General features: G+C 37.9%; 1 protein-coding gene and 1 long non-coding RNA gene across 4 annotated transcripts in view; one reads left to right on the top strand and one right to left on the bottom strand.

Annotated features, from left to right (window-relative positions):
- LOC114046112 (collagen alpha-2(IV) chain-like) overlaps positions 1-27,338 on the top strand; it is a 287,529-nt gene that overhangs the window by 217,774 nt on the left and 42,417 nt on the right. For both annotated transcript variants that reach the window (XM_027866367.1, XM_027866368.1), the window contains exons 27-30: positions 3,413-3,469; positions 11,759-11,866; positions 17,293-17,514; positions 23,890-24,051. In XM_027866367.1, the coding sequence (XP_027722168.1) occupies positions 3,413-3,469; positions 11,759-11,866; positions 17,293-17,514; positions 23,890-24,051 (549 nt within the window). The remainder of the gene's footprint in view (positions 1-3,412; positions 3,470-11,758; positions 11,867-17,292; positions 17,515-23,889; positions 24,052-27,338) is intronic.
- The window catches only part of LOC114046114, a 38,335-nt gene that overhangs the window by 5,556 nt on the left and 5,441 nt on the right, over positions 1-27,338 (bottom strand). Inside the window, exons 2-3 of one of the 2 annotated variants that reach the window (XR_003569464.1) lie at positions 3,701-3,904; positions 2,077-2,647 (exon numbers count right to left, since the gene is read on the bottom strand). This is a non-coding gene — a long non-coding RNA (uncharacterized LOC114046114). Of the gene's footprint in view, positions 1-2,076; positions 2,648-3,700; positions 3,905-27,338 lie in introns of those variants that run through there. The other variant, XR_003569465.1, reaches the window with a different exon arrangement.

A 27,338-nucleotide genomic window follows, 5' to 3' on the forward strand; every position in this document is an offset into this window, starting at 1 on the left:
GAAGGAAGGAAGGAAGGAAGGAAGGAAGGAAGGAAGGAAGGAAGGAAGGAAGGAAGGAAGGAAGGAAGGAAAAGAGATGGGCAAGGAGGGAGGGAGGAAAATACATATAAATGGGCCTCCCAGTACACTTAAAGAGTTTGGAGAAAGCAAGATACTTGCCCTCAAGTTGCAAGAAGTAAAACAAGATTTACAGAATCTTCTATAGTATTATCAAATATAAAGAGCACAAGTGTATAAATACATGGATAAATACATAAGAATATATATCTCTTTAAACATTTAAATACATTTGTATCATGTAGGAACATAGGATATAGAGCTGGAAGAACCTTTAGTCCTGTCCCTTCATATTACATATGGGGCAGCTGAGGTACATGGAGGAGGAATGACTTGCCAAAATCACACAGAGAATACATAACAGAACTTGAATTCAAACCCAGATCTGACTCCTAATTCTGAGCACATCTTCACATGAGTGAAAACAGTATCTGGATGGTTTTGTTGCTAGCAGTGCCAAAGGTAAAAGCTAGTTACTATTCAATATAGGAAGACTTAGAGTCAGTCACAGGGATAGAGAACCTATAGCCTCGAGGTCACATGTGGCCTCTAGGTCCTCAGTTGTGGTCTTTTGACTGAGTCCAAGTTTTACAGAACAGATCCTTTTATTAAGGGAATTTGTTCTGTGAAGTTTGGATTCAGTCAAAGGGCTGCTTTTGGGGGCCTAGAAGGCCATATGTGGCCTTGAGGGTGTAGGCTCCTGACCCCTTGGTAGGAGATTCAAATTCTGTTAAGAATTAAAGGACAGAGGGGCCATTGAGGAGAGCAGGGAGATTATGTGAATCATGAGGGATTTCCTGTATTCATTGCCCGTCACTGGAGATCACTTGAGCAGGTAGGATTCCTGCTCAGCTATGGATTAGAAGAGATAATTTGTGATACCCCTTCCAAGTTTTAGATTCTGTGATTCTATGATTTTGCAATCTCATGGTTGTTTTTCCAGTGATTCATTTGCATCGGCTATTAGTCCATTATTGCTTCTTTATAATTAGCCTAAGACTTTTGGGTCTTTAGATAATAATCTCCTTTATTTCAAGGGGAAGTGTCTAATTTATCTCTGTATCTCTAACCCCTCAGTCTTTCTCACAGTGTAGAAGAAATTTGGCACTTAAAAAAGTTTGTGCATGCATAGCTTTTTGTGCATCCTGAAATTGTTAAACAGCTAAATAATATAGGACCCATAGTTAAGTTTTCCTTTATAGCTGAAAATAAAAATATTTATTTCACCTGATTTTATTTTTAATTGGAATGAAACTGCAAATTGCAGATTTTCTGGTAATAATGTATGGCTCAAGTTATTTTGGCAAATAATTCAATTCTGTAAGCATTTATTAAGTATCTACTGTGAGCATTTATTAAGCATACACTGTGAGGAGCTACTGGGAACTTAAAGATAAAATAAGACATATTCCCTGCCCTTAAGGAGCTTACAGTCTAGTAGAAGAGTTTAGACTTATAATTGGATACCTATCTTTAATAGAGGGAGAATAGGAAAAAGTACAAAGCAGAGTCCTAAACAAAAGTGTAATGCCAAATGGGAGGAGTAAAAGATCACTTGCAGATGAATGAGACTGAAAAAGCCTTTATGGAGGAAGTGTCCACTAAACTAAAACTGGTAAAGGATTTCAGTAGGCAGAAATTTGTAGGTATGTTTTACAATGACAAGTCAACTTAAAAACTGAAAATAATCGAGAAATGACCCAAAAAACGTTTGTACTGTATTTTCAAGTATAACATGCATGTTACATGTGACATATGCATCACACTTTAGAGTGTAAATTCCCGATAAGCACTGAACCTATCTCCTATGGTTTTTATAGCACTTTTATGGAGCTCAGATTTGTTGATGTTTTTGAGTTATTTTAAGTCATTTCCAACTCTTCATGACCCCTATTTGGGTTTCTTGGGAAAGAAACTGAAGTGGTTTGCCATTGCCTTCTCCAGCTCATTTTGCAGATGAAAAAACTGAGGCAAACAGGGAGGGTTAAGTGACTTGTCCAAAGTCACACAGCTAGTAAGTGTCTAAGGCCAGATTTGAATCCAGGATGATGAGTCCTCCTGACTCCAGGTGGGGCACTCTATCCACTGCCTGATACTTAAATGTGACATAACAGCGTCAGACTAGTCTCACTTTGGACAGATGTAGTGTAGAGGAACTTACAAGGAAAGATCACCCAGGCATTCTAAGCCAGTGTACAAATGGTTCATGTACAACTAGTAAAGAGGGCTCTATCTCTCTCCAGAGTTGGGTTATTAGGCTTGGCAAAAGGATAAGCTTGACCTAGCAGGAAGAATTCCCAGGCAAACAGACATAAGACAGATGAAAAGCAGTATTGTCCTTCGAAATAGGCTTTCTTCAAACAGAAACAACCAACATGATACATTTCTTCTCAAATGTAACTGCTCTCATTAACTTCACCAGAGATGGTCTTCATCCTTATTTGGTCTTGCTCTGCGTTGAAGCGGTTACTTTGTGTTTGTTCATTTTGAAGGTATTTGAAGTCCCAAAAGAGAAGTAGATTTTTTTTTAATTGTAAGATGGCTACATCCTGAGATAAAGCTACAAGGACAATGCGGAGGCTGCATCGTGCTGTGAACAAAGTTTTAATTTTTAGTCAGAAAACACTGGTTCAAATTATGGCTCTTCTACCTGTATGATCATGGGCAATTCACTTAATTTCCTTGTGGTATCAGTTTTCTCATCTATAAAACAAGGAAATCTAGGGGCAGTTAGGTATCAGAGAAGATAAGAGTGCTTGGCCTGGAGCTAGAAAGACCTGGGATAAAAGCTGGACTCAAGCACTTACTAAACTGTGTGAACCTGGGCAGGTTACTTTACCTCTGTCTGCTTCAATTTCCTCATCTGTAAAACGGGGATAATAATAACATCTGTCTTTCAGGGTTGTTGTGAGAATCAAATGAAATAATATTTATGAAGTATTTTGCAAACCTAAAAGCCCTATAAATAAATGCTAGTTATTGTTATTATTATCTATAATCCTTTAAATGGGATTCACTTTCACCCACTGGGAATGATCTCATTTATCTCAGCTTATAATGAAAGCTGTTCCAAAAATAAGGAAATGAATGAGTCATTTGCCCATGTACTGTTTTGATTCTTTTTTGGCTACATTTATTTAATTTGCATTTTATAGAAATTAATATTTTTATTTCATTGCATAATGAAATTAAGCATGTATTTACATCAGAAAGCCAGGATCATTCAACCATTAAATTGCTCTAATAATATAGCGGTAACCACTTTTATTTTTAGTTCTTTTGATGTGGGCAACACTAAAAGCCATAAGATTCAACATGGATTGTTTCAACTCGTCTTTTTTCACCTTCTTTTTAGATTGTGTAATAGCACCTAAAGGATCTCCAGGACTGCCTGGACTGCCAGGATCTCCAGGTAAAAATGTTCACTTTACCACCCCTTCCCCTCAGTTACTAGCCCTTAACTCCGAACTATAATTTTTTTTTACTTTTTCCCTTTTCCTTCTTTCTTCCTCCCTCCTCCTCTCCTTCCTCTACCATCATAAATATCATTCTCAGCTTTTTGAGGTTCATTTACTCTTGCTATAGAAGTCAATCTACTCTCATGGCATCTTGAACACAAGCTAGTGTAGCTCCCACCACAGACCTGGTTTCATTCATTTCTTCATTGCTTTTCAAAATACATGTCACAACCAAGGCAACATTGGAAGCCAAATTGAAAGGGAAGCTCCGGGTCACAAAGTGCTTACACTCAGGAAGCTGAGAGAAAGGAGTGTATAAACTGTAGTAGACACCCCCTGAAACATGTAGACTTCTTCATTCAAGACCTCTCCAAGCTCAGGAGATTTCTCTGTAAGAGAAGAAAATTTATTACTGAGCTTTCCTTCTATCTCCTAACAAAATGAAAAGCACAGAGAGAGGAATATTTCTTTTGTTTGATCTTTAGGCAGGGAGAAAATGGAAACAAATAGGGCTGAAAAGATTTTACCTCTAAAGTCTAGGTTTTGACCATGGCATTGACTGAACACACTGTCCAAAGTCCTAACGACAGATCCCTATGAATACATGATCCTTTGTAACACATCTCGACTCCTGGCCAGCTCAGCTGCTAATTCAGTGGCACAGTTTCCATTACACAGAGAAGGGCCCAGGTGGCCACAGCTGTTGCATCATGGGCCACCATCCAGTGACTTTAGCCCTTCAGTTGGGTGCCATGCTTTAATAAAGAGCTGGCAGCACAAAGCAGAGGATGCTTCCAGACATGCCCTTAATCATTGTGGGCAGGGGATGGAATTTAAGCCCTGGGAGTGCTTTATGGAAGGAATTAATGTTATTAGTGTCACACCAGAAACCAAGATTCTAGTGGCTGCAACTGGAGCTTAAATGAAAGTGTATTCTTCTTTTACATCAACAGTGGTGCGTTAGAGGGGGAAAAGGGAAACGCCATGGGCACCCAGCTAATCTCTAGGTGGCACATTCTTCTCGACCCACTATAGAGATCATTTCCCCAAAAATGGTAGCTCAAATTAGGAAAGGGTAACAATTAAGTGTGCAGTTGCTAAGCTTTAAAAGCAGCTCTGAGGTACAATCTCATGGGAACAATGGGATAAAAATATAAAAGAACCATTTGCATCATTAAAATGAAATAGGCCCCTAAGGTACAGTAGGCCCTTAAGAAGCAAGCCTTTATCTTCCTCAAAAGAGAGCATCAAGACACAATAGAAAGAGTGCTGGATTTGCCATCAGATGATACAGCTCTGAATTCTCACTCTGCCCCTTACTATCTGGGTGACATTGGGCATGTCAGTTAAATTCTCTTGGCCTTAGTTTCCTCATGTGTTAAATGAGGAAGGTGGATTAGATCAGGGCTTCTTAAATTGTGGGTCGCGGCCTTGGTAACAGGGAAAGATTTCTGAATGCACAATGAACAAAAATTAAAAATCAAACGCGTAATGAATCTAAGGTGTTTTTGGCAGCACTTAACCCATGTTGCATTGTGCAACTTCACTGAAACCTTGGTTCTGAACACACAGCATGTACACTTTGCACTGTGCATGCCCTCAGGCCACACAATGCCAGTGAACATTGCTGAAACTCGAAAAGGGTCGGGAGCGGAAAAAGTTTAAGACGACCTGGATTAGATGACCCTCCCCAAGGTCCCTTCTAACTCTCCATATATGATCTTTGCTTATTATTTTCAGTATGGTAAACTCCAATCAATCATGAATTCTAGTGTTATTTATTCCACTGTTTCTTAAACTGGGAATATAACTCCTTTTTAAGGAGTGAAGAAGGGGAGCTCTCTGGAGAGGTGGCAGATACTGGAGTTATGGGGCTTTTAAGAGTTGTTTGGTAGAGACAGAACCTGCTCTAAATGAATGGAAATTTTAGAGGATGCAAAACTTTAAGGAAATTGCAGGATAAAAACTTTAGTAATCAGTGATATAAATTAATATCTACATGTAACACCAGGTTCTATTAAAATCAGTTTAACATTTTCTCATGTTCTATTAAGCTGAAATACTGAAAAATCTATGTTATTTTAGCTATGGATAATGTGTCCCAAACTATTTAAGAAAGTAGGCCTGGAAAACAAATATGAAATCAGACTTCCAGCACCCTCATTTCTCCCTGCCAAAAAGCACTAAGATTAGTGACCAGCATAAGCTGATAATTGTTTTCCAAAGTGCCATTAATATTAAACACCTTCCTCTACATTTAATGTTTCTGTTCAGTAATAGTTATGGTGGCATTCCTCAAGTCCCTGGAAAATTAAAAAATATTTTCAAATTCTTAAATTTCTTCCCTTCTCATACAAGTGTAGCATTCTTAATTCCTGTCCTCTTTGCAGCTGTTGAAGAACTTAGATTTATTCATCCTCTTAGTTAATCCCTCACATAGCCTCAAATCCCTAATTCTAACTCAGGAAAAATGTCTTCTGGCAGGGACTGTAATCTTCGAAAAGTAAGTTTCATTTGTGTATCAGAGATGTTTGTAAATTCTTGAGTTAGATTCAAAAGACCAAAACTTTTCATAAAACTATCATCCAGTTTTCCTACATATACTAATATCGCAAAAGTCATGAATCCAGTTTTGCAATGAGATAATAGTTTTAGGAGGCAAAATATTGGTGCAATGTGTCCTATTTTCAATTTTAATAAAAATGTTCATAGCCTGATTCCTTTAATCTGGCCTATTTCCTTTCAGGCCCTGGACCAGTGGATCTGGGCCAATGTACATGTCTGTTTCCCATCCAATACATCTGTTGTTCAGAGTTCCTTTGAAAATGGTCCCTGAACACTGTTTTACGCTTATACTTTCATGTATATTTGTTTTATGAAATAGATGCCCTCCTAAAAAGTTAAATGGGAACAAAAACTTGCTTTCTTATCAAGCTTATATTATAATTTTCAGAGAAGATTAAGATCTTCATTTGTGGTTCGTCTTCATTTGGCAATGACTCCTAGCACTATCTGTCCACCCCTTCCGGTTAAAATGATTCGCAGATGCATTCTGCAAATTATGACTGGGTCATAATCTTTTTTTTTTTAAATCACTTGAATATAAAAGGGAGTGAACTACAAAAAGTCTTTGGTGAATCCTTTTATAAATCGAAAACTCCAAATACTCACTCCCTATTTTATCTACTTCAGGTTGCTGTTACACAACACCATATTGAATTTTTTCAAAGTGAGGCACTCCTATAGTTTAGATCATAGAAAGAACAGAAGTGAATCTTTTTAGTAAAATGGCTTACTGTTTCCCTGGCCACACATCGTGAGGGGTTAGAAACAGAAATCTCTGCATTGTTTACAGGCTTTGTGCTATCCACAGGGGACTTTAAGGGAGGGTTTACAAAGAATGTGAAAGATTCAAGTTTTGGTCCTTATGCCTCACTGACCCACGGTAACCTTCCTGAAGTTATTAGCTATACCTCTTACAGCCAATCCAGGTGACTTGCCTTTATCTTTTATCTTAGACTCATTACTTACTTCCCTGACCCTCACTCAAAGCCGCCATTGACCATCTGCACCAAAAAAAAAAAAAAATGCTTTTATTCATTATTGATACTTAAAGACAATTTAAACTAACTAAAGAGATTCTTTTTATAGCGTCTGACTCATTGAAATAGAATATGTACTTCCCTGCAAGGGAAAGGAAAGGTTTCTCTGTGATTTCTAAAAGTCTTATATAGGTAAGAGTTTGTAATTTATACCAGACCACCAGAGGAAGATCTCAGAAAAGTGGGTTCATTATCTGTTGACAAGAGGAAAAGTTTGTATCTCAAACTTGATTAATTTAAGAGCTATTCCATTTGGTCCTTTATAGAGTTTTTTTTTCAGGGGAATAGCATTTCTATCCCAAATTCATCTCTTATTAATGAAATCAATATTGATTACAGTTGCATTGGTGGGTACAAGATAAAGTATATCACAAGCTTTTGAGTAAAGTTCTCTAATAAAAAAAACCTTATTTTTTTGTGTTTGCAGAATACAATAGGGAAAAGTTTATAAGTTTCTGTTGAAAATTACCTATGATCACAGGATTCTAGAGACAGGAAGGGCCTTGGATATCTCTCATTTTATAGATAAGGCAACAGACTTCAAGGGGTCCTTGCAGATAGTAAAGAGATCTTTTTAGTTAGTTTTCTGAATCAGATCTGTAGAAATTACCAGGGTGGCAAAGATTTATCTGCCTTCGCGTGGCTTCCTTTCATTATAGTAGTAGTACTGCCCCAGAGAGACCAGTAACAGCCATGCATACCCAGAGAGCTGCTTCAGTTCCTCATTCCTATTGAGTTGATTACACAGTGTAAACACAGGCTGCCTCCAGGTACACAATGAGGCTTGTGATTTAGGGTCTTTGTTGATCTGTGTAATTATTTCTGTACAAAGAGACTCCCAGTGTGCTCTCTGTTCTGTTTCTCCCAGTGATTCAGTTAGACAGGCTAAGCACAGTAGAGGTGTCTTGGGATTTTGGTGTTCCACATTTCTCCATTGATTAATAGAATTCACCTGGACCTGGTCAGGGAGCCCCTTGTAAGTGATTAACACCCTTTTATGTCCTGTTCTTGAACAAAACTCCAGTTGATTTTAGGGAACTGTGTAGCAGAAGAAGGCTCAGCTAGCCCTCCAAGATTGAAATGTGCCTAAGTACTTTGAGGTCCCTTGCTTTGAGGACCAGTTTTTGTTCAGAGGGAAAAAGCAAGTTTTGGAAGGTCTGACTCTGGATAACAGAAACAGAGTGAGGATGTGAGAAAGAGCTTTGAAGTGCTGAACCAGTGTGAGATTGGCCAGGATTAACTACAGAAACACAACTTTCCTTCAGAAACAAAGTAATAAACTCTCATTTTTGGGCAACATGTTTGTTTTGCTCTTAAATCTGCAACCCGGTCAACAGAAACCGAAGTGGCTTTTTTTCTTTTTCATTTAAATGTTGATAAATACAAATAAAGAGCTTAAGAATGCATTGCCTTTTAAAAGAAAATTTAGTGCTACCTTTCACATTTACATCATCTTCATTTCCAAATGTATTGCCCCCTTTGCTACCAAGAAGCTACCCCTAATAACAAAGAGAAAAAAAGCAGTTCAGCAAAACCAACCAAAGCATTGAACAAATCTGAAAGTATAGGCAATGTTTCACATACATAGACCCCTACTTCTGCAAAGAAGAAAGGGAGATGTCTTTTTGAGATTATATTTTTTAACTTAAAGTAGGAAAAGAAAACCTAATTCTCTGATTATAAAGAAAATATACCCCCAAAATTGATTAGAACATTTAATAAATATAAGTACTTAATTTATAAATATAAATTAATTTATAAGTATTTAATTTATATTTATATAAATAAGTTTTAGGAAAAGTTTGCTGCCAAAAGTTACCACACTGGTATAATCCTCTGAAGTAGAGGAAAGAGAAATAATAGATTTTTGGGGGGAGGTCAGCTGGGTGGCACAGTAGATAGAATGCTGGGCCTGGAGTCAGGAGGACTTAAGTTTGAATTTGACCTCAGACACTTACTAGCTGTGTGACCCTGTTTGCCTCAGCTTCCTCATTTGAAAAAGGAAATGGCAAACCACTCTAGTAATACATTTGGAAGATGGCTTCACATAAATTTTTTTTTAAATCTCTGAAGTTATTACATGTTGATAAAGGCATGCGACAAAGTACATTTTTTCCAGTTAATAATGCTAAAATAATGAAAGTTCTTACTTTATATTATATCCCATATACACAAAATTAATTGCGTAATGTAAAGACCACACCAGGGAACCAGAAAGAGCCACTAATACACAATCCCTGACCTCAAAATGTGTATAGTCCAATTGGAGGCGCGGTGGATACCTAAGTAACTATAATTCAAAATAATTCATAACATATTAGAAAAATACAAAACAAAATATTATGTAACATCCAAAGTGGGAGGAATTATTTTACTAACAAAGGAGATTAGAGAAGGCTTCATGGGGGAAGTGGCAAATGATGTGAGTTTGTTAAAAGATTTAATGAAGCAGAGTGGGGGAAGGAGGACATTTTAGGTTTATGGCACAGAGGTGAGGAAACTGAGGGCACGTTTAGAAAGAATGGAAAGTAGGTTAGCTGGACTGAAACACAGAATGTGTGATAAGAAGTAATATGAGATAAGACTAGAAAGTTAGAGGAGGAGCAGATTGTAGTTGCTTTGCATCTCAGCCAGAGGAATTAGATCTTTCATTGGTAGATCATGGTTCTTATAGTTAATTCTGTTGATTTAGCCTTTTTTAATGGTGTTATGGTATGAGAGCCAGCTTGATTTGTGTCAATAGAGTCTTCTTTGTTCTGTTATTAATTACTATTAGGATAAAATAAGGATGTTTTTAAGGGGTCTAGTTCTTCCCCATTTCACATAACCATCAGTGAATTTGAAATATAGTAGTTGAACCCTGCAACATTCTTCCTTGCTTTAATTAGGGCCATCATCTTCATCACAAGCAATTAATATCTTCTGAGTGCCCTACATGATATTCTGAGTCCAGAAATTATGATAAAAAAAATCTTTACAATCAGTCACATATAGGGGGCTATTGTTTTTGCTTCTTGTAACATTAGCCATGCATCCAATGAATTTATTTTTACTAAAATACAGGGAGGATCTTCAATAAAATGAATTTGGTTCATAGAAATATTTCTTGCTCTTGGGAATTTTTTTCCAGTTTTGAGGAAATTTTCCTCTGTATTCCAAACGTCTCTTAAAACATCCAACCCTTAATTATCACAACAGCTAATAATTTATACATGTAAATAAAGAAAGTGCCAGATGATCTTATCGTTGGTTAAGGCTATCAATCAATTATGTTATTTATTTCAAATCTCTCAGAAATCTAAGTATAACTATATCCCTTTCTGTCACAGATACCACTAAGGCCTCTATCATCATCCCTATGGTACAGTAGAGCCCCTGAAAGGGTCTGAGGGCCAGGAATTAAGTTTAGAAAGAATTTGTTTGAGAAGCAAAGGTGACGACAGTACCACATATGGAACAGGACTCTGTGACTGTTCCAGAGTGAGGTCACACATATGCAGTGTGCACACATATGTAAAGTGATGCACAGCTATGTGGTAGACCTATTTCTGGAGCTAGTCTTTCTTTAGACGAAGAGGGTCTAACCACACCCACATCCTTATTCCCAATGAAAAAATGTTCTCTCTTATCATTCTTCAGAAGGGAACCAAATAATAGAATGTTTTTCTACAGCTTCCCAAGCATTACCACTAGTAACGTGGTCATATTAAGTGCTTTTCAGTATTGAAAATACCCGATCCAGGAAGGGAGCCCCTTGCTTCTTTTCTGGAGATTTCCACCATCTCCTACTACCTTCACTACAATCCACCTACTGAGGATGGAAGGTTTGGAGATTGTTTTCTATCCATACTATTTCTGCTTTGGCGTTCAGTAGGGCCTGTTTCCTGAAGCTGAGCTGGGCAGTTGATGAACAGGGTAGTTGTTTTGAAGGCCTTGATTGTGAATGTTAGATTTGTGTTTAGGTATTAGTTTTACTGGAATCTTTATAGGTAACTACTTTTCTGGATGCTAGAAACTATTTTTAAAATCCTGGAGTTTTTAGGGCTATTAGCTACTCACTATTTTGAGGCAGCTAAGTGGCACAGTAGATAGAGTGGCAGGCCTGGGGAGTTCAACTCTGGCCTCGGGCACTTACTAGTTGTGCAACCCTAAGCAAGTCACTTAACCCTGCTTGCCTCAGTTTCCTCCTCTGTAAAATGAGCTGGAGAAGGAAATAGCAAACCATTTCAGTATCTTTGCTAAGAAAATCCCAAATGGGGTCACAAAGAGTCAGACGGGCATGAGAAATGACTGAACAACTCCTCCATCATAGGATTACTTAGCATCCTAGGTTTAAAGTTGGTAAAAGACCTTAGACCTAGCCCAATCCCCTCATTTTACAGATGAGTAAACTGAGGGCCCAAAGAAGTTAAGTGATCTGTTCAAAATTATACAGGTAACAAGTAGCAAAGGCAAGATTCAAACCCAGACCCTCGGAAACCAAAGCCAGTGCTCTTTCTACTAGGCTACATTGCTGCTAATATTGAAATATGATCATGTTAAGTATCACAAGTTGAACTGCATTTTGTCCTATCCCTTCCAAACCTACCAGTGTGGGTTTCCTTACACAAATATGATTTGTTGTTTGTTTGGGTCTTTTAGGTGCTAAAGGTCAAAGAGGGATTCCAGGATTCCCAGGTACAGATGGATTTATTGGGCTCAAAGGATTCCAAGGAGAGGCAGGTCGTGAAGGATTTCCAGGCCCACCAGGTAACAAGAAACACATCACACCTAACCCATTGGTCTCCAAAAATGATTTCTAGTTTCATCTACAGTAAACATATCTCCATTTTTTTCTTTACCATTTAAATGTTTCTTTTGACATATCATCATCTGCTTTCTATTTGTCTCTTGAATAAACATGGTTGACTCCTTCATGAAATAAGCTCAGCTATTGACCTATGTGCAAAGTTTTCCTTTGCCTAGCTCTGAATTTTCATGGAGAATACCTATAGAATTTATATAGAAGAGGAAAAACACTAGTTCAAAGAACTAGTAAAAGTTTTCCCTAAGTCAAATTCCTCTAGTTAATTTTAAACTTTTGAACAAAAAAATAAATCTCCTCTGAGTGTTCATTAATATTAATGGCACAGGTAGTCCTTTCATCACTTAAAATAGTGCCAAGCCACTTGTCGGACACTACTTTAAAAAGGTTTGCATTTTGTTACCTTTGCAATTCACTTATTTGCCAATTTCCAGGGAAAAAAATCTAGCATGTCAGCATTTTACTATACCAATGTTGTGGGATTGGCATCTAATGCAGGGTGAGGAATCTGCAGCCTCAAGGCCACATGTGGCCCTCTAGGTCTTCAAGTGTGGTCCTTTGGCTGTCCTCTAGGTCCTCAAGTGTAGCCCTTTCACGTTTGGATTCAGTCAAAGGGCCACTCTTGAGGACCTAGAGAGTCACATGTGCCCTCCAGGCCCCAGGTTCCCTACCCATAAATACAGAGTTTTCTTTATTGAGCAGTCAAAAAAAAATCAACTTCTCAAGTACTAGATAAGGGAAGCATTGGCAGTTGTTTACCAGAAAATTATCACAGAGTATTAGTGAACTACGAGATCAATATGAATCAAAGTTGTGATATAGAAAACAAAGTAATTGTATACTAAGGCTACATTAAAAAAAAAAAGGAAAGAATGAAAAACATTGCATTCAGGATTAGAGAGATCCTTCCTTACTACTTACTAACGTACCTATTTCTTTTCTCATCCTCAAAAAATTCTCACTTGATCCATATCCTTCCCCATTAGCCATTTGCCTATATCTCGCCTTTCTTTTGTGTCTAAACATCTTGAGAAGGTCTAGAACAACTGGTACTTCCATTTGTCTCTCACTCTCTTCTTAAGTCTCTGCACTCTGGTTTTCAAACCTCACCATTCAGCTACTCCTCAAAAGTTGCCAGTGACTTCTGAATTGCCAAATCTAATGCCTTTTTTTCAATCCTCATCCTTCTTGACTTCTCTGCAACCTTTGACACTATTGATCACCTTTTTCTCCCTGATACTCTCTTCTCTTTAGGTTTTAGTGACTCTGCTTTCTCCTGGTTCTCCCACCTATCTGACCATTCCTTTTCATTCTCCATTACTGGATCTTCTTCCCAGTCTCACCCTTGAACCATAGGTGTCCCTCTGTGCTCTGTTCTGGGCCCTCTTCTCCTTCTACACCACATTTTAATTGGTGATCTCATACACTTCAGTGGAGTCAACTATTGCCTCTATGCAGGTGATTTTGAGATCTCTTCATGCAGCACTAATCTTTCTCTTGACCTCCATTCTCAAATCTTTAATTGCCTCAAACCGGACATCTCATAAGCTTCTTAAACTTTTAAACTTCTTTCCTCTGACACTGTCTCCACCCTGGCAAGGGCCTTATCACCTCATACCTGCAGTACTCTGCTACTTGGTCTCCCTTCCATAAGTCTCTCCCCACACTAGTACATCCTCTACCCAACTGTCAAATTGAACTTACAAAAGCACATGTCTGACTGTGTCTCCTATTCAATAAACTCCATGGATTCCCTGTTATTTCCAGTATCAAATGTTAATCCTCTTTTTGGTTTTTAAAGCTCTTCATAACCTGAACTCTTCCATCTTCTCAGTCTTTTAAAACCTTATTTCCCTACACAAAGCCTGTGATCTGGTGACACTGGCTTCCTTGCTGTTCCTCATACAAGACATTCCATCTCCCAACTTTTCATCATTTTCATCAGCTGTCTCCCATGCCTAGAAGCCTCATCCTCTTCATCTCTGCCTCCTAGCTTCGTTGACTTCTTTTGAATCTTGGAATTATGCCCAAAGAGTTATTAAATTGCCTGTACTCTTAGACCCAATGTATCACAATGTATCAGTGACCCTGATTTATAGAGGAGCACACAAAGAAGGCAATTTGTCAATAATAAGCTCACAGATTCACATTAACTCGTCTCTATGTCTCATTGCACAGTTGCAGTAGAAAATGTTTATAAGCCATGACCCTGGGAACTATAATCTATAATCTAGAAAACTAGTAGACTCTTTTGGCCATGGATCCTGGAAATTGTTATCTAAAAAAAAGGATAACAAAATCTACCTTCCTTCTATCTAGCAATACCACTACTAGGTATATTTCCAAAGATGATTAGGGGAAAAGGAAAAGAACCTATATGTTCTAAAATATTTATAGTAGCTCCCTTTGTAGTGGCAAAGAACTGGAAATTGCACGAATGCTCATCAATTGGGAAATGGTGGAACAAGTTGTGGTATATGATTGTGATGGAATACTACTGTGATGTAAGAAATGATGAGCTCAATGATTTTAGAAAAATATGGAAAGATCTGCACAAAATAATAAAAGTGAAATGAGCAGAACCAAGTCCTGCCTTTTGCAAGAAGCCTTTATCCAGTCCTCATTAACTTTAGTGCCTTCTCTCAGAAATTATCTCCAATTTATCCTGTCTATATCTTGTTTGTATGTTATCTTCCCCCATTACACCGTGAGCTACTTGAGAGCCGAGGACTGGGTTTTTTTTGGGCCTTCCTTTACATCCCCAGAACTTAGCACAATGCCTGGCACATAGTAGGTACTTACTAAAAGTCTGTTAACTTGACTTCACTTGACCTGATAGTTCTAATGTACTCTACCCCATCAGACCACATCTGGAGTATTATTTTGCCCCAGTTCTAGACACCATTTTTAGAAACAATATCCATTGCTAGAGTTAGGGGGCTCCAGAGTAGGGCAGCCATGATGGTGAAGGGTCTCAAGTTCATGACTTCAAGGTTCAGGTATGTTTAGCCCAAAGAATAGAAAATAGACATGGTAGAATATAGCTATCTTCAAATATTTGAAGGGTTGTCATGAAGAAAGAAAGTACAAATTGAAGCTTTCTTTTTTTTTTTAATGTGACCAATCTGGGAATTTGTCATGCCCACCTATACATATTTGTAACAAGAGCTTTGTTTTCTTGCTTCTCAAGGAAGGGGAGGAGAAGGTAGAAGGAAGAGAAGATGGATTTTCATTTATTAAAAAATTTTAATATAAACATTTTTCATTTAAAAAAGCAAGTACTTGGATGGCAAGCTTAGTATGAATCATAGACATGATAAAGCAACATATATGCTGTACATCAGTTTTCCCTCACTCTTGCTACATGACCAGCCCACTTCTTTTCCCCAGCATATATCTGTTTCTCTGTTGATATCCTTCACTGAAAACTTGGAAATTAAGACCAAGTACAAAGCTATGTTGACATGAGTCATAGTTCGTGGATTAATATGCCAAAGTGAAATAGAGTTTGGAACCATTAGTCTAAATTAGTTTTAACAACATAGGTAGAAAATCAGATCCAGATATGTAAGGCCAATGAAAGGTTATATAGATATGAGTTTAAGTTCCCCATTTTCTCATCTTACTAGATGCTAATAGCCCTTAACATTCCCATAAAGTGTAGAGAAAATGTGATTTCTTTCATCATGCAAGTGAATTACTTCATTAAAACATTTAAAAATAGGAGACAGCTTAACTAATGCTCAATTAAAATAGAACTTTTACTCTTCTTTACTTTTACTCATACCTATTGGTCTAGTAGTTAATTCATCTTCCTCCTGCCAATTCCCCTAGAGTAATGTGACCCTGAGAAAATCCCCAAACATCATGCATTACACATCTTTTGTTAAAAATGGGCACAAAATACTGTTTTCACTGTGACTTCATCTTCTCGATATTTAATAATTTCCCACTATGCATTTGCTCATTGAAAAATTTTTGATGTAATTATGACATACTACAGAGCAGTAAGTAATGACCAAAAAAAAAAAAAGAAACACTCTTTTCTCTTGCTAAATATCTTACTGTCAGCATTCAGATACTGCATTCCATTTGAGGTCAATCAGCGTTCAGGGTATTAAGAAAGAAGAAATGTGATGGGGTAATTTGACCCACTAGTAGCAGTGAATTGCATAACCACTCAAGCATATGACATTCAACGTCTCTCCTTGTGAGTGCATCATAGCTGACTTTGTTTTGTTTTTTTTTTTTTTACAGTAAATTTCACACAAGGGACCATTGATTAATTCTTTATTGAAACAAAGGTCTCCAAAAAACTGCTGTCTCCTTAGGGATTTGTTACCAGAAGGAAATCTATAATCCAAGACATTTTAACTCTACGTTCTATGGTTGTTTTTATCTCCCTTTGATTTTGTATTGAAAAGTTTTATAGCAAGCAACACTTTCACATAGAACAAGACAGGTCATACCAAGTTTCTATGTTTTCTGTTTACTTTTTTAAAACAGAAAACGTGCGTAATAGCTTTATAAGATTCAGATAGTTTAAAAAAAAAAACTCCATCTCCTACAAATGTTAGGATTATGACCAGAAAAGGAAGGAACAAGAAGAAGCCCTGAGGATAGAATACTCATTTTATAAGAACTGTCTCATTGAAAGTGGCAACAGAAGGCCTAAAGATAGATCAAGGGAAGAGGTGCCTTGTCTAGACATGCTCTTTGGGGGGTTTTTGGTTTGTTTAAGAAAGAACAAATAAAATTAGAATTTCCATATAAAAAATAGAACAGATAATGTGAGTTGTACATGAAATCTGTAAATCTGTGTCTCATTCAGCCTACTTTTCCTTTGAAGTATATGAGAATATAATAATACTTTACTTTCAAAGCTCTCTGGTTTGTCTATTTCCTGCACTGGACTCTGTTCATTCACATCAGATCATAAAACTAGGCTTCCCTGAAACTACCCCTTTCATCATTTCTTATGGCATAGTAAATAAAATTCCATTACATTCCTATACTATAATTTGGTCATCCATTCTCCAACTGATGAACACTGCCTTAGTTTCCAGTTCTTTGTATAACCTCAAAAGTTGCTGCAAATATTTTTGTACATGAGGGTCCTTTTCCTCTTTCTTTGACCTCTTTGGGGGAAAGGTCTAGTAGTGTCATATTTGAGTCAAAGGATATACGTGGTTTAATAACTTTGGGGGCATAATTTCAAATTGCTTTCCAGCATGGTTGAACTACTTCACAACTCCACCAAAAGGTATATGTCCTTTGCAAAACTGTTCCATTTCAATCACACTTCTGATGTACTTTTAAACTGTATTATTCATGACCAATAGCTACAGTGGTTATCTATTTTTTCTTTTAGGATTTGTTGGACCCAGAGGATCCAAAGGTGCGACAGGGCTCCCTGGGCTGGATGGAAGTCCAGGAACTACAGGACTACCAGGTGCTGTAGGACCAACAGGACAAAAAGGACTACCTGGAGAAGTATTAGGTGCACAGACTGGTCTCCCAGGAGATCCTGGATTGCCTGGAATCCCAGGGTTGAAAGGAGAACTGGGAAACAGGGGACCTCAAGGATTTAGAGGTAAGTCTCCTTTTCAGTAAATCAGTGTTTGGAGGGTAAGAGCAGCAACTCTCCTTTGATACTAGAGACGTTAGTAAGACCTCTTAATCCTAATGGACTTGAACTTCCTTGTGTTGGTATAAAGAGGCAATATAATATATTACAGAGGCAGTATGATGAGATTGAAAGAATAAGAAGAGACCTTAGCTCAGTTCCTGTCTTGAATGCTGTTATATGTGTGTGGTTTTATATAATATATATAGTTTTATATACATAAACTATAGTTTTATATATATATGTGTGTGTGTGTACGCATAACTATATCGTAAGTACATTGTTTTACATAGATATATAGATGGTCTCAGTGAGGTTAAGAAAATTGTCCATCATTATACATAGTTTGGAATGTGTCTGCATGGGGGGCGGAGTGGGAGTGTCTATGTGTCTGTGTGTCTGCATATTTAACATGGACAAGGTTCTTAACCTCACTGAAACCATTTTCTCATTGATTAAATGGGGATGGTGATAATACCTGCTAGAAAAATCTGAAACAAAAATCTACTACAGAAGTGAGTGAAAGAAAGCCTTTATTACACTTCTCATGAGAGTAGCAGGCATGTAAGTGCTATTTCAGTGGTACAATCAACTTTTAAATGGTTAGTAAGAGCCATACTCCACCCACCAGGGCTAGGATTGGTCTAGTTCATCTGAGTTACACTCTTTCTGGACAGCCCATCTCATGTTCCTCCATGTTCTGTTAACTCCTCCCACTTTATGCATCACATGTTCAAAAATGGCGGCTATCTCTGCCCTCCAGGTGTGTCAGTTAATATTCATTAAGCTTATTAAGCAAGCACAGTGGAGAAAAGCTTTTGCCCTGTCAAGGTCCCGTCCTTGACCCTGACGGTTTGCAACTGGTTTAGCCTCCAGGTTTAGCCTCTTTGTTAAGGAACTAGTTGTTTGCAGAAGTTTGGGGCACTTTCTGATTGGTTGAGGGACTATCCACAAGATCTTGGAAGTCCTCAGAATCCCCTTGTTCTGTTGTGGAAGCCTAATTTCTAATCTTTTCTTTCATACCTATAGGACCTACCTTAGAGGTTTATTGTAAAGATCAAATAAGATATTATATGTTAAGTAGTTTGTAAAACTTAATGCATTATATCACCATCAGCTATAATTCTAATAGTAGGTGAAAGGATACAACAATGTTGTCTGAATTTTACCATAATGAGTTCTCCTGTTTAGTTTCAGTATTCATCTGAAATACTTTTCATGATAATAATGATAATATTGTCTGTTTGTTTGCATCCTCTAATTTAGTTCAATATGGTCCATTTTGTTATTTTAAATTGAAGGTGAAGGAGGAAGAAAGGAGCTTAGTCCTCCTAGGTATATAATAACTGAAAGAGCTTTGGGCAGCTAGGTGATACAACAGATAGAACACCAGTCCTGCCATCAGGAAGACCTAAGTTCAAACCTGGCCTCAGGCTCTTATAAGCTGTGTGATCCTGAGCAAGTCACTTAACCCCATTTGCCTCAGTTTCCTCATCTATAAAATGAACTGGAAAAGGAAATGGCAAACCACTCCACTATCCTTGTCAAGAAAACCTCAAATGGGGTCATGAAGAGTCATACACAACTGAAACTACTGAACAACAAAAAAGGAAATTTGAGTTTACAGCCAGAACACCAGAATTCAAATCCTGATCCCTCCATTTACTACATATGTGACCTTAAGTAAATTTGTTCACATCTCTGGGCCTCAGTTTCCTTATCTTTAAAATAAGGGAGTTAAGCCAGATCCAGCTATGAGATCCTACTAAGGGAATATGACTCAGGTGATAGGTGGGGTTTAGCCCAATAATTCAGAGGTCTACACTGAGAGTTAAGAGGCAGGATATAAGTGATTTCAGATTCATTTCAAATGAATGCCTTTAAAAACCCATTATGTACTTGCTGCATGTAATGTTATTAATATTGGTTTGACAAGTTAGCTTGCATTAATTTTATTTGACATAGTCTGAACCTGGGGTCAATTTAAATATGCAAATGTATACTAAATCGGCATTTAGAGTCAAAAGCCTTGGCACTTAATAAGGGATTGCATTATAAAGACTAAGCATTCATAGTCATACTGAATGCCAAAGACATCTATATTACACTGAAATATAGAAAGCATCCACCACTACTTGGTCCATAGCAAGATAAGTATACAAATGACATCTTCTGGCTAGAGGGGATGTAAGGAGCCAGGTGGCTGTCCCGATCACAGACAGAGTGGCAGGTTGCATTTATGATACGACTGGAAGGAAACGGATGGATGATCCCTTAGCTCCATTATCACATCAAATGGCCTGGCTGAAGTATCTGAAGTATCTTCTAGCAAAGTCAAATGTTATCTGGAATAACATATTAACTTGATTTTATCCATTAACACTAAAATACAAAATAGCCTTTTGTCATTCACAAAGCAAACTTCTGAGGAAATGAGACATCGTACAAGTAAGTTTTGATTGAGGAGATAACATGTTAACAGGTTTGGAGGATGGAATAATGCCAAAGTGGATTGTAAGAGTGGGAGCTCCCAAGGCATCTTCAGAGTAGCGTGAGAATATTTCGTATCCAGAAGATTGAAGGTGGAGAACCACTTTTTAACCTAAGATCTGCCTAACACTGTTTTTTAGGGTTGTTTTTTTGTTTGGTTTGGTTTTTCTTTTTGGAGGATTTTAGAAGGGGTGTTGTTGGGGTTTTTTTATTTAATTTATGACTTCATGGGAATAAGGGATTCTCCCACCAATACAGATCAACACCCTCTCTCCAATAGGCTTAGAGAGTTTCCAGGGATACTGAAAATATACGTGAGTTATCTAGAAGCATGTGGCTTCCGTGTATCAAGGCAAAGACTTGAACCTAGTTCTTTCTGACTCTAAGACTGAATCTCCAACCACTTGGACATGCTGTGACTAGCCCTCACTGTAACCTAAGTTCACTAGAGAAAGGAACTACCAAATTGACATGCCGAGCCCTTGTCTCCTTGTCAGTCAATATATTAGAAAGCTGTAGGTTTCTATATTAAAAGTCAATCAGGAAGAGAACCAATTGAGGAAATGGTAATAATGAAACAAAGAAATGCCCAGCATTGTGAAAGATGTCACGGGATCTCTTAAATAAAAGTGAAAATTACAAATTCTCAAGAAAAGCAGAACAGGGCAAATGTATCAGCATTCCTATAATCAATCTATGTTGCAACCCTCCTAGACAATCGTGTCCCTGGTAGTTGTTGGTTTTAAACAAACCTAAATATTTCCTGTAGGCTTCATGTTGTCTTAGTTTAAAAATGTCTGCAGAATTATTTTAGATGTTTAAGAATCTCTAGCTCCTAGTGCTACCTTTATGGCCAGTTTTATAAGCCTTGTGTAGCCAGTGCTCTCAATTTTTTTTTTTAAATCAAACTTTCAACACATCAGAACTTAGAGTATAACTGCGTGTGGTCATGAGGAAGTTCAGCAATATTATAAGAACATAGCTCTTCCTCCTTCTGGTGTGATGGAATATATATTTGAGTATAGTTTAAAATATGAAACACATAACTATAAATATACTTGGGCTTAAGTGGTACAGTGGATAGAATGCCAGGCCTGGAGTCAAGAAGATAAGTCTTCCTGAGTTCAAATCTGACTTTAGGCACTTACTACGTGTGACCCTGGGTAAGTCACTTCACCCTTTTTGCCTCCATTTCCTCATCTGTAAAATGAGCTGGAGAAGGAAATGGCAAAACACTGCAGTATCTATCTTCGCCAAGAAAATCCCAAATGGAGTCATGAAGAGTCATACACAACTTAAACAACTAAACAACAACAATGTAAGTGTGTGTATGTGCGCACACATACATACACACACACAAATCTGTGTGTATACAAACACACACACACAATGCACTCTTGGATTCAGCACTAACCATTCTGCACCTAGGTACAGATGGTTATAGTTCAATGTTGTGTGTTTACAAAAAAGCTAGGAGTGTGCTGGGTGAAACCAGCTTGAACCAGCTGTCAAGAGCAGATTGTTAAATTTCAGTGTGAATATTTACACCCCAGATATTAGTAACTGCTACAAATCAGGGTTTATTTTACTATTTTCTTGAGCATAAAGAAAGTGATGGAGAGAATGTCAATAATGCAGATTATATTTAGAGGTGTACTGTGCATATAGCTTTACTCTTCCCAAGCCAGTTGTTAAATATTTACCAGCACACTCACAAAGCTATTAGTTTTGCTCAGCAATTGAATCCCTATTAACAGATATTCCTTTAGAGGATCATAGAATCATAATCTAGAACTGGAAGGAAATTATCCCCCAAAATATTTAATAAAAAAGCAATAATAGTAGCAGCAAATGCAAAGTGGAAAACATTCTCTGTTTTTTTATTTCTGACCTGAATGGATTTTTCTGCTGGCATAACAGCATCGAAAGGTATAGTTTTGAAAGATATAGTCTGTGGTTCAGGGCCATCTCATAGTAGCTCTGTGTGTGTGAGAGAGACAGAAAGAGACAGAGACAGAGAAGAAAATTTTTACAAACCAGAGGCTATTACCACCACCCCAATCTTCCTCAAAAGCCTGTGATTTCTTTCTTAGCCCCCTCAGCTTATGCCAACTCTAAATGTTACTTGGATAAACTGGCCCATCAATGTTTACTCCACAGACTTTCTGGAGGAAGCCAGATATCTGTGAGGCAGGAGAACCTTGATTTTAGCCTCTTGACTTCACAGCCCATAGCACAGCCTACTTTTAAAAGTCATTTAACAATCTGTCAGCATTCATTCTCCTTTTCCTCCTCTCTGGCCCCCTAGATATCAACTCAGCAGACAGAGAAGGGATAGGATAAAAGAGTAGGTGCCCTTAGCAGCAGAGCTATGCCCTTGGTGACAGTATGCTGTAGTTACATGAATTCTGCTCATAATCCTATTATTACTACTAACGTTAGTGGTAATAATAACTCATGTTTATGTAACACATTAAAGTTCCTAAAACATTTTATGTACACTATTTCCTCTGAGCCTCCTGATGGGCTCATGAAATAGCTGCTTAAGCTTTTGTCCTTTGGGCATTGGCATGGGTCAGTGCGTCCAGCCCAGGACTCAGTGTCAGGGAGGCTGGATCCTCAGTCCAGGAGTCCTTTGGGTCAACGTCACCTCAATTCCTTTTCATTTGTTTTTCTGTTTTCTCCCACTGATTTCCCAGTGGCTTCCCCTCCTGCCTTTGACTCCAATGTGAAGACTCTACCTCGTAACAAGAAGTATACTAAATCAAAATAAATACATTTGTCGTTGTTTAGTCATTTTCAGTAATGTCCAACTCTTTGTGATCTCATTTGGGGTTTTCTTAGCAGAGATATTAGAGTGGTTTGCCATTTCCTTCTCCAGCTCATTTTACAGAGGAAGAAACTGAGGTAAACAGGGTGAAGTAACTTACCCAGGGTCACATAGCTAGTAAGAGTCTGAGGCTTGATTTGAACTCATGAAGATGAGTTTTCTTGACTTCAGGCCTGGCATTCTATCTGCTGCAACACAGTGCCCCAAATAAGTGCATTAGTCATGTCCAAAGCTCTTTTCTTCATTCCACATCCCCTCTAAGAGAAGGAAAACATTCTTCACTATCAGGCTCCTGAAGTCGCAACTTAACATTTGAAATTCCTTTTATCTATTTATTTACTTTGGTCTGGATCTCTGATTTTACTAGTATAGGCAACCAGTGTAGAAATTCTCTTCACTAACACAGATCAGCAAGTTTACTTGTATTGTACAAGTGTAATTGTAACTTAAAGTCCTTGACAGTTCCTCAAGGCACTGAGACGTTAAGTGAATTGTACCATGAGGCCCCCGCTAGCACATATCAAAGATAGGACTTGAACTCAAGTTTTCCGGACTCCAAGATTGGCCCTCTTGGGCCAATTATGATATTACTCTTACCTCATGCTACATTTTTCTAATTTGTAAGATTGCAATTATATTCTTCGTCATGTATCTTCTACAAATGGCCACTGTGAGGTCAATCTGATTCTATCTGGTAAGATGTTAAACATTGGGCAAAAAGATTTTGTTATTAATAATTTATAGTAATTTAATTTTATATGTTATATCATAATATAATGTTTATATGTTATATGTTATATAATAATATATAAATATTATATATTAACATATAATTATATACTTATATTATTGCTATATATCATATATAATAGTAATATATTACACTACTTATTATATAACATAATTTATTATATTTGTATGTGATGATGCTTTTTATTAATGAGTTATTGTTGTTTATTATAATTTATTATTAATAATTTACAGATTTGGATATGTAAACCCATTTTTCTGATTTTCTACAGGAAGCCCAGGTATGCCTGGAATGCCTGGGTTGAAGGGTCAGCCTGGATTCCCAGGTCCTTCAGGTCAACCTGGATTACCAGGGCCTCCCGGAACACATGGCTTTCCAGGACCTCAAGGCCAAGAAGGACTACCAGGTCTTCCAGGCCCTTCAGGGTTTGCAGGTAGGTAACAATCTGCACTCAGGACACTAGTTTTCATCCAAGAAAACAATCATGTCTGCTTTTTAAAGTTCTGCATTGGCTTCTCAGGACAAGCTGGAGATTTATAATGCCTCTTACTTTGAATCTGGAGTTGTCAGGATCTTGTTGGGACTCCTGTATTTGAGGACATCATGGCAATACCATTCCACTGGACTCTTCTGTACCCTACTTTCAAAACAGCCCACAGCTTGTCTCCTCATCCCTACTTATTCATCCCTCCCTCCTGCCCTCTTTAGCAGTTACACTTTTTCAACCTGGCCCTTTTCAAGATACTTCCTACCAATCATAATCCTCTTCTGGTGTTATTACCACTATGAAGCCAAGCATTCAACCTTCTTGGGAAGGTATAGTCTAGGGAATTTTTCCAGTGAGTGATTCTCTGTCAATCCTATACTAACAATACGGAAAGTGAAATTCTGGGAACTCTTTATTTAGTTGTGCCTACTACATTGTGTAAAGCTGGCCTGCACAACCTGCAGCCCGCTGAAGGATTTCAGGCAGCCTGTGAAAAATGTAGAGGAAAATATCCTTTACATTTTTTGCAGGCCCCTCAAAATCCTTTGGTGTGCTCACAGACCATAAGTGGCCCACGGGCCACAAGTTGTGCAGGTGTGGTCTAAAGCAACAGTTCTTAGCATTTTTTTGGTCCTGGTCTCTTTGGCAATCTGGAAAACCCTTTTCAGAGTAATGTTTTTAAAATGCAGAACATAAGGGGCAGCTAGGTGGCACAGTGGATAGAGCACTGGCCCTGAAGTCAGGAGGGCCTGAATTCAAATCCAGCCTCAGACCAAACACTCGACACTTATTAGCTATGTGACTCTGGGAAAGTCACTTAACCCCAATTGCCTAAAAAATAAATAAATAAATAAGTAAAATGCGGAACATAAAATTTGTAGCTGTTGTTCTGCTGTTTCAGTCACATTCAACTCTTCATGACTCCATGGACCTCTCACCATAGGGTTTTCTTTTCAAAGATACTAGAAGGTTTTGCCATTTCCTTCTCCACAGAATACACAGGATTATGAAGGGAAAAAATTGAAATAAATTTGTCATTTTTCTTAAAGTTTGAGAATCCCAGGTTAAAAACTCTATTCTAAATAAATGCTTCTTGGTGCCTCTAGGTAAAAAAGTCCCCTATAGGTGTGTATTCAGAGATATAAGAGTACAGGAGACCACACTATGTTGGAATCAGTTTCCCCAAGAAGTCCTCTGGCCAAGTATCCAATCAGGAAGGCTCCTACACCAAAGAGTTGATCCTTTCTATTCAGGCTTTTTGGCTATTGGTCAATTTTCAAACAGTGAAAGTTCTTATTTCTAAGCAATGCTGGCCTACCTTTAAGCCCTTCACTTTTGCAAAGTGAAATAAGCAGAACTAAGAAAACAACATACACAATGATTTCAGCAATGTAAATGAAAAGAACAATCTGAAAAGGAATGTTGCAACATTATTAAGAACAATCTGAACCCCAACAAAGTGATAAGAGAAAACACCTCGGCCCATTCATTGGCAGAAGTAGGAGGGCAGCCCCTGGGTCTGAAACATTGAGCATGTTGTCATTTTTAAAAATACAGTGATAGTTTTGCTGATTTTCCTCCTTACTCCTTTTTTTTCTTTTTCTTCTTAAATAATCCTTTGTTTTGTTGTTATATTTATTGTATTTTAGGAAGGGGAAGGATACAGTGGGAAATTTTGGCAAGTGAAAAATAAAAAAATGGCCACAAAATTTATCTGAAAAAAGAATCCTTTCTAGCACACAATGTACACAGGAAATGTTGAATGACAATGCAAGGCAGCATTGAGACAAGCCAAATGAATGCCAAACTAGTACTCTAAGAGTTCAGGGAAGGAAGCTGTCATTGAGAACTATAGTAATTTAGGAAGTCTGTATTAATGAGAAAATCCACTGGCTTTGCAGTGAGAGTACCTAGGTTCAAATCTCTGCTCTGGGGCATCATGCCTGTGTGACCAGAGCAAATCAGCTAACATTTCTGGGCTTCCATTTCCTCTTCCTTATAAAATGGAATTGAAATGAGGTCCCTTCCAGTGCAAAATCTGTGATCAGACTTGAGCTGGACTCTGAAGGAGCAGCAGAAGTTAGCTAAGCAGAGAGAAGAGAGATAAAGCCAGTCAAAGGGAACTGGGAGATCAAAGAAATCAGCAATCATGCTTACGGAGCGTTCAAAAGCCTGACGAGAGTCGAAGGCTGTTGACAGTAGACTGGGAGGGTTAGGGATTGTTTCCAACTTTAAAAGTTTGAACTTTATTCTGTGGGCAACATGGAGCTTTTGAAGGTTTTTGAGAAGGGAATGTACGTGATCAACATGATGTTTTAGAAAGATTATTCTGATGTGAGAGGTCCAGAAGGATTGCAATAGAAAGAAACTAGAGGCAGGGAAAACCAGTTCCAGAGCTCTTGAGAGAGCTCAAGTGTGAGGAAATAAGGGCTTGAATTTGGGTAGTAACATTAGAAATGGAAAAGGGACTGAAGCAGAAGTCAGGGCAACCAGAGAGGAGAGCTCCTCTAACCCCCATTGACATATATGAGGTAGTCAGAAGGAGGGGAAAGACAGCCAGAAGACAAGGTACCATCTACCAACATTGAGGAACCACCATACCTAACCTGACTAGCAGGTAAAGTAGGGAGCAACCCCAACCCCACCCCATCCATAAATATCAACCCCTACCTTGAGGAGCTATAATTATTTATAATATCATTGAAGACTTTTTAGTCTTCAAGTTACATGTGGAGTACAGTAGGTGGGGTGGAAGGATAGGAGAACTGAATTTCTGCATGGAACGAGAAGGTAGCATGAGAACATAAAAGGAAACTAATAAGGGAGGTAGAATTGTACCACAAAATAAACCTCATCGATTTCATAGTTTTGTCCCAGGACTGGCCCTGGCCACGTCACTCAAAATAACTTCACATGCCAGTATTGGCATGCACACTATAGGTTGCCAACCTTTGATAAGTATAAAATTCTCTTAGAAATTTTCAACTTAGAAAGCTTCTATGCTAATTTTTTCAACATGTCCATAGTTTCCTATCTTACTACTAAGAAGTTTTCCCTTTGGAAAGCCCTCATCCCTAATTCTTTTGCTTTTCGCATTTACTTATTACATTCTTACTTGTTGTAATTTGTGTACAAAACATTTTCTCTCTCCTGGAGCCACTATCAGTAAGTTCCCTAATGGAAGGGTGTGTGTGTGTGTGTGTGTGTGTGTGTGTGTGTGTGTGTGTGTGTGT

Source organism: Vombatus ursinus, unplaced genomic scaffold (genome assembly GCF_900497805.2).
Source record: "Vombatus ursinus unplaced genomic scaffold, bare-nosed wombat genome assembly UNPS02014781.1, whole genome shotgun sequence".
Taxonomy (NCBI): Eukaryota; Metazoa; Chordata; class Mammalia; order Diprotodontia; family Vombatidae; genus Vombatus; species Vombatus ursinus.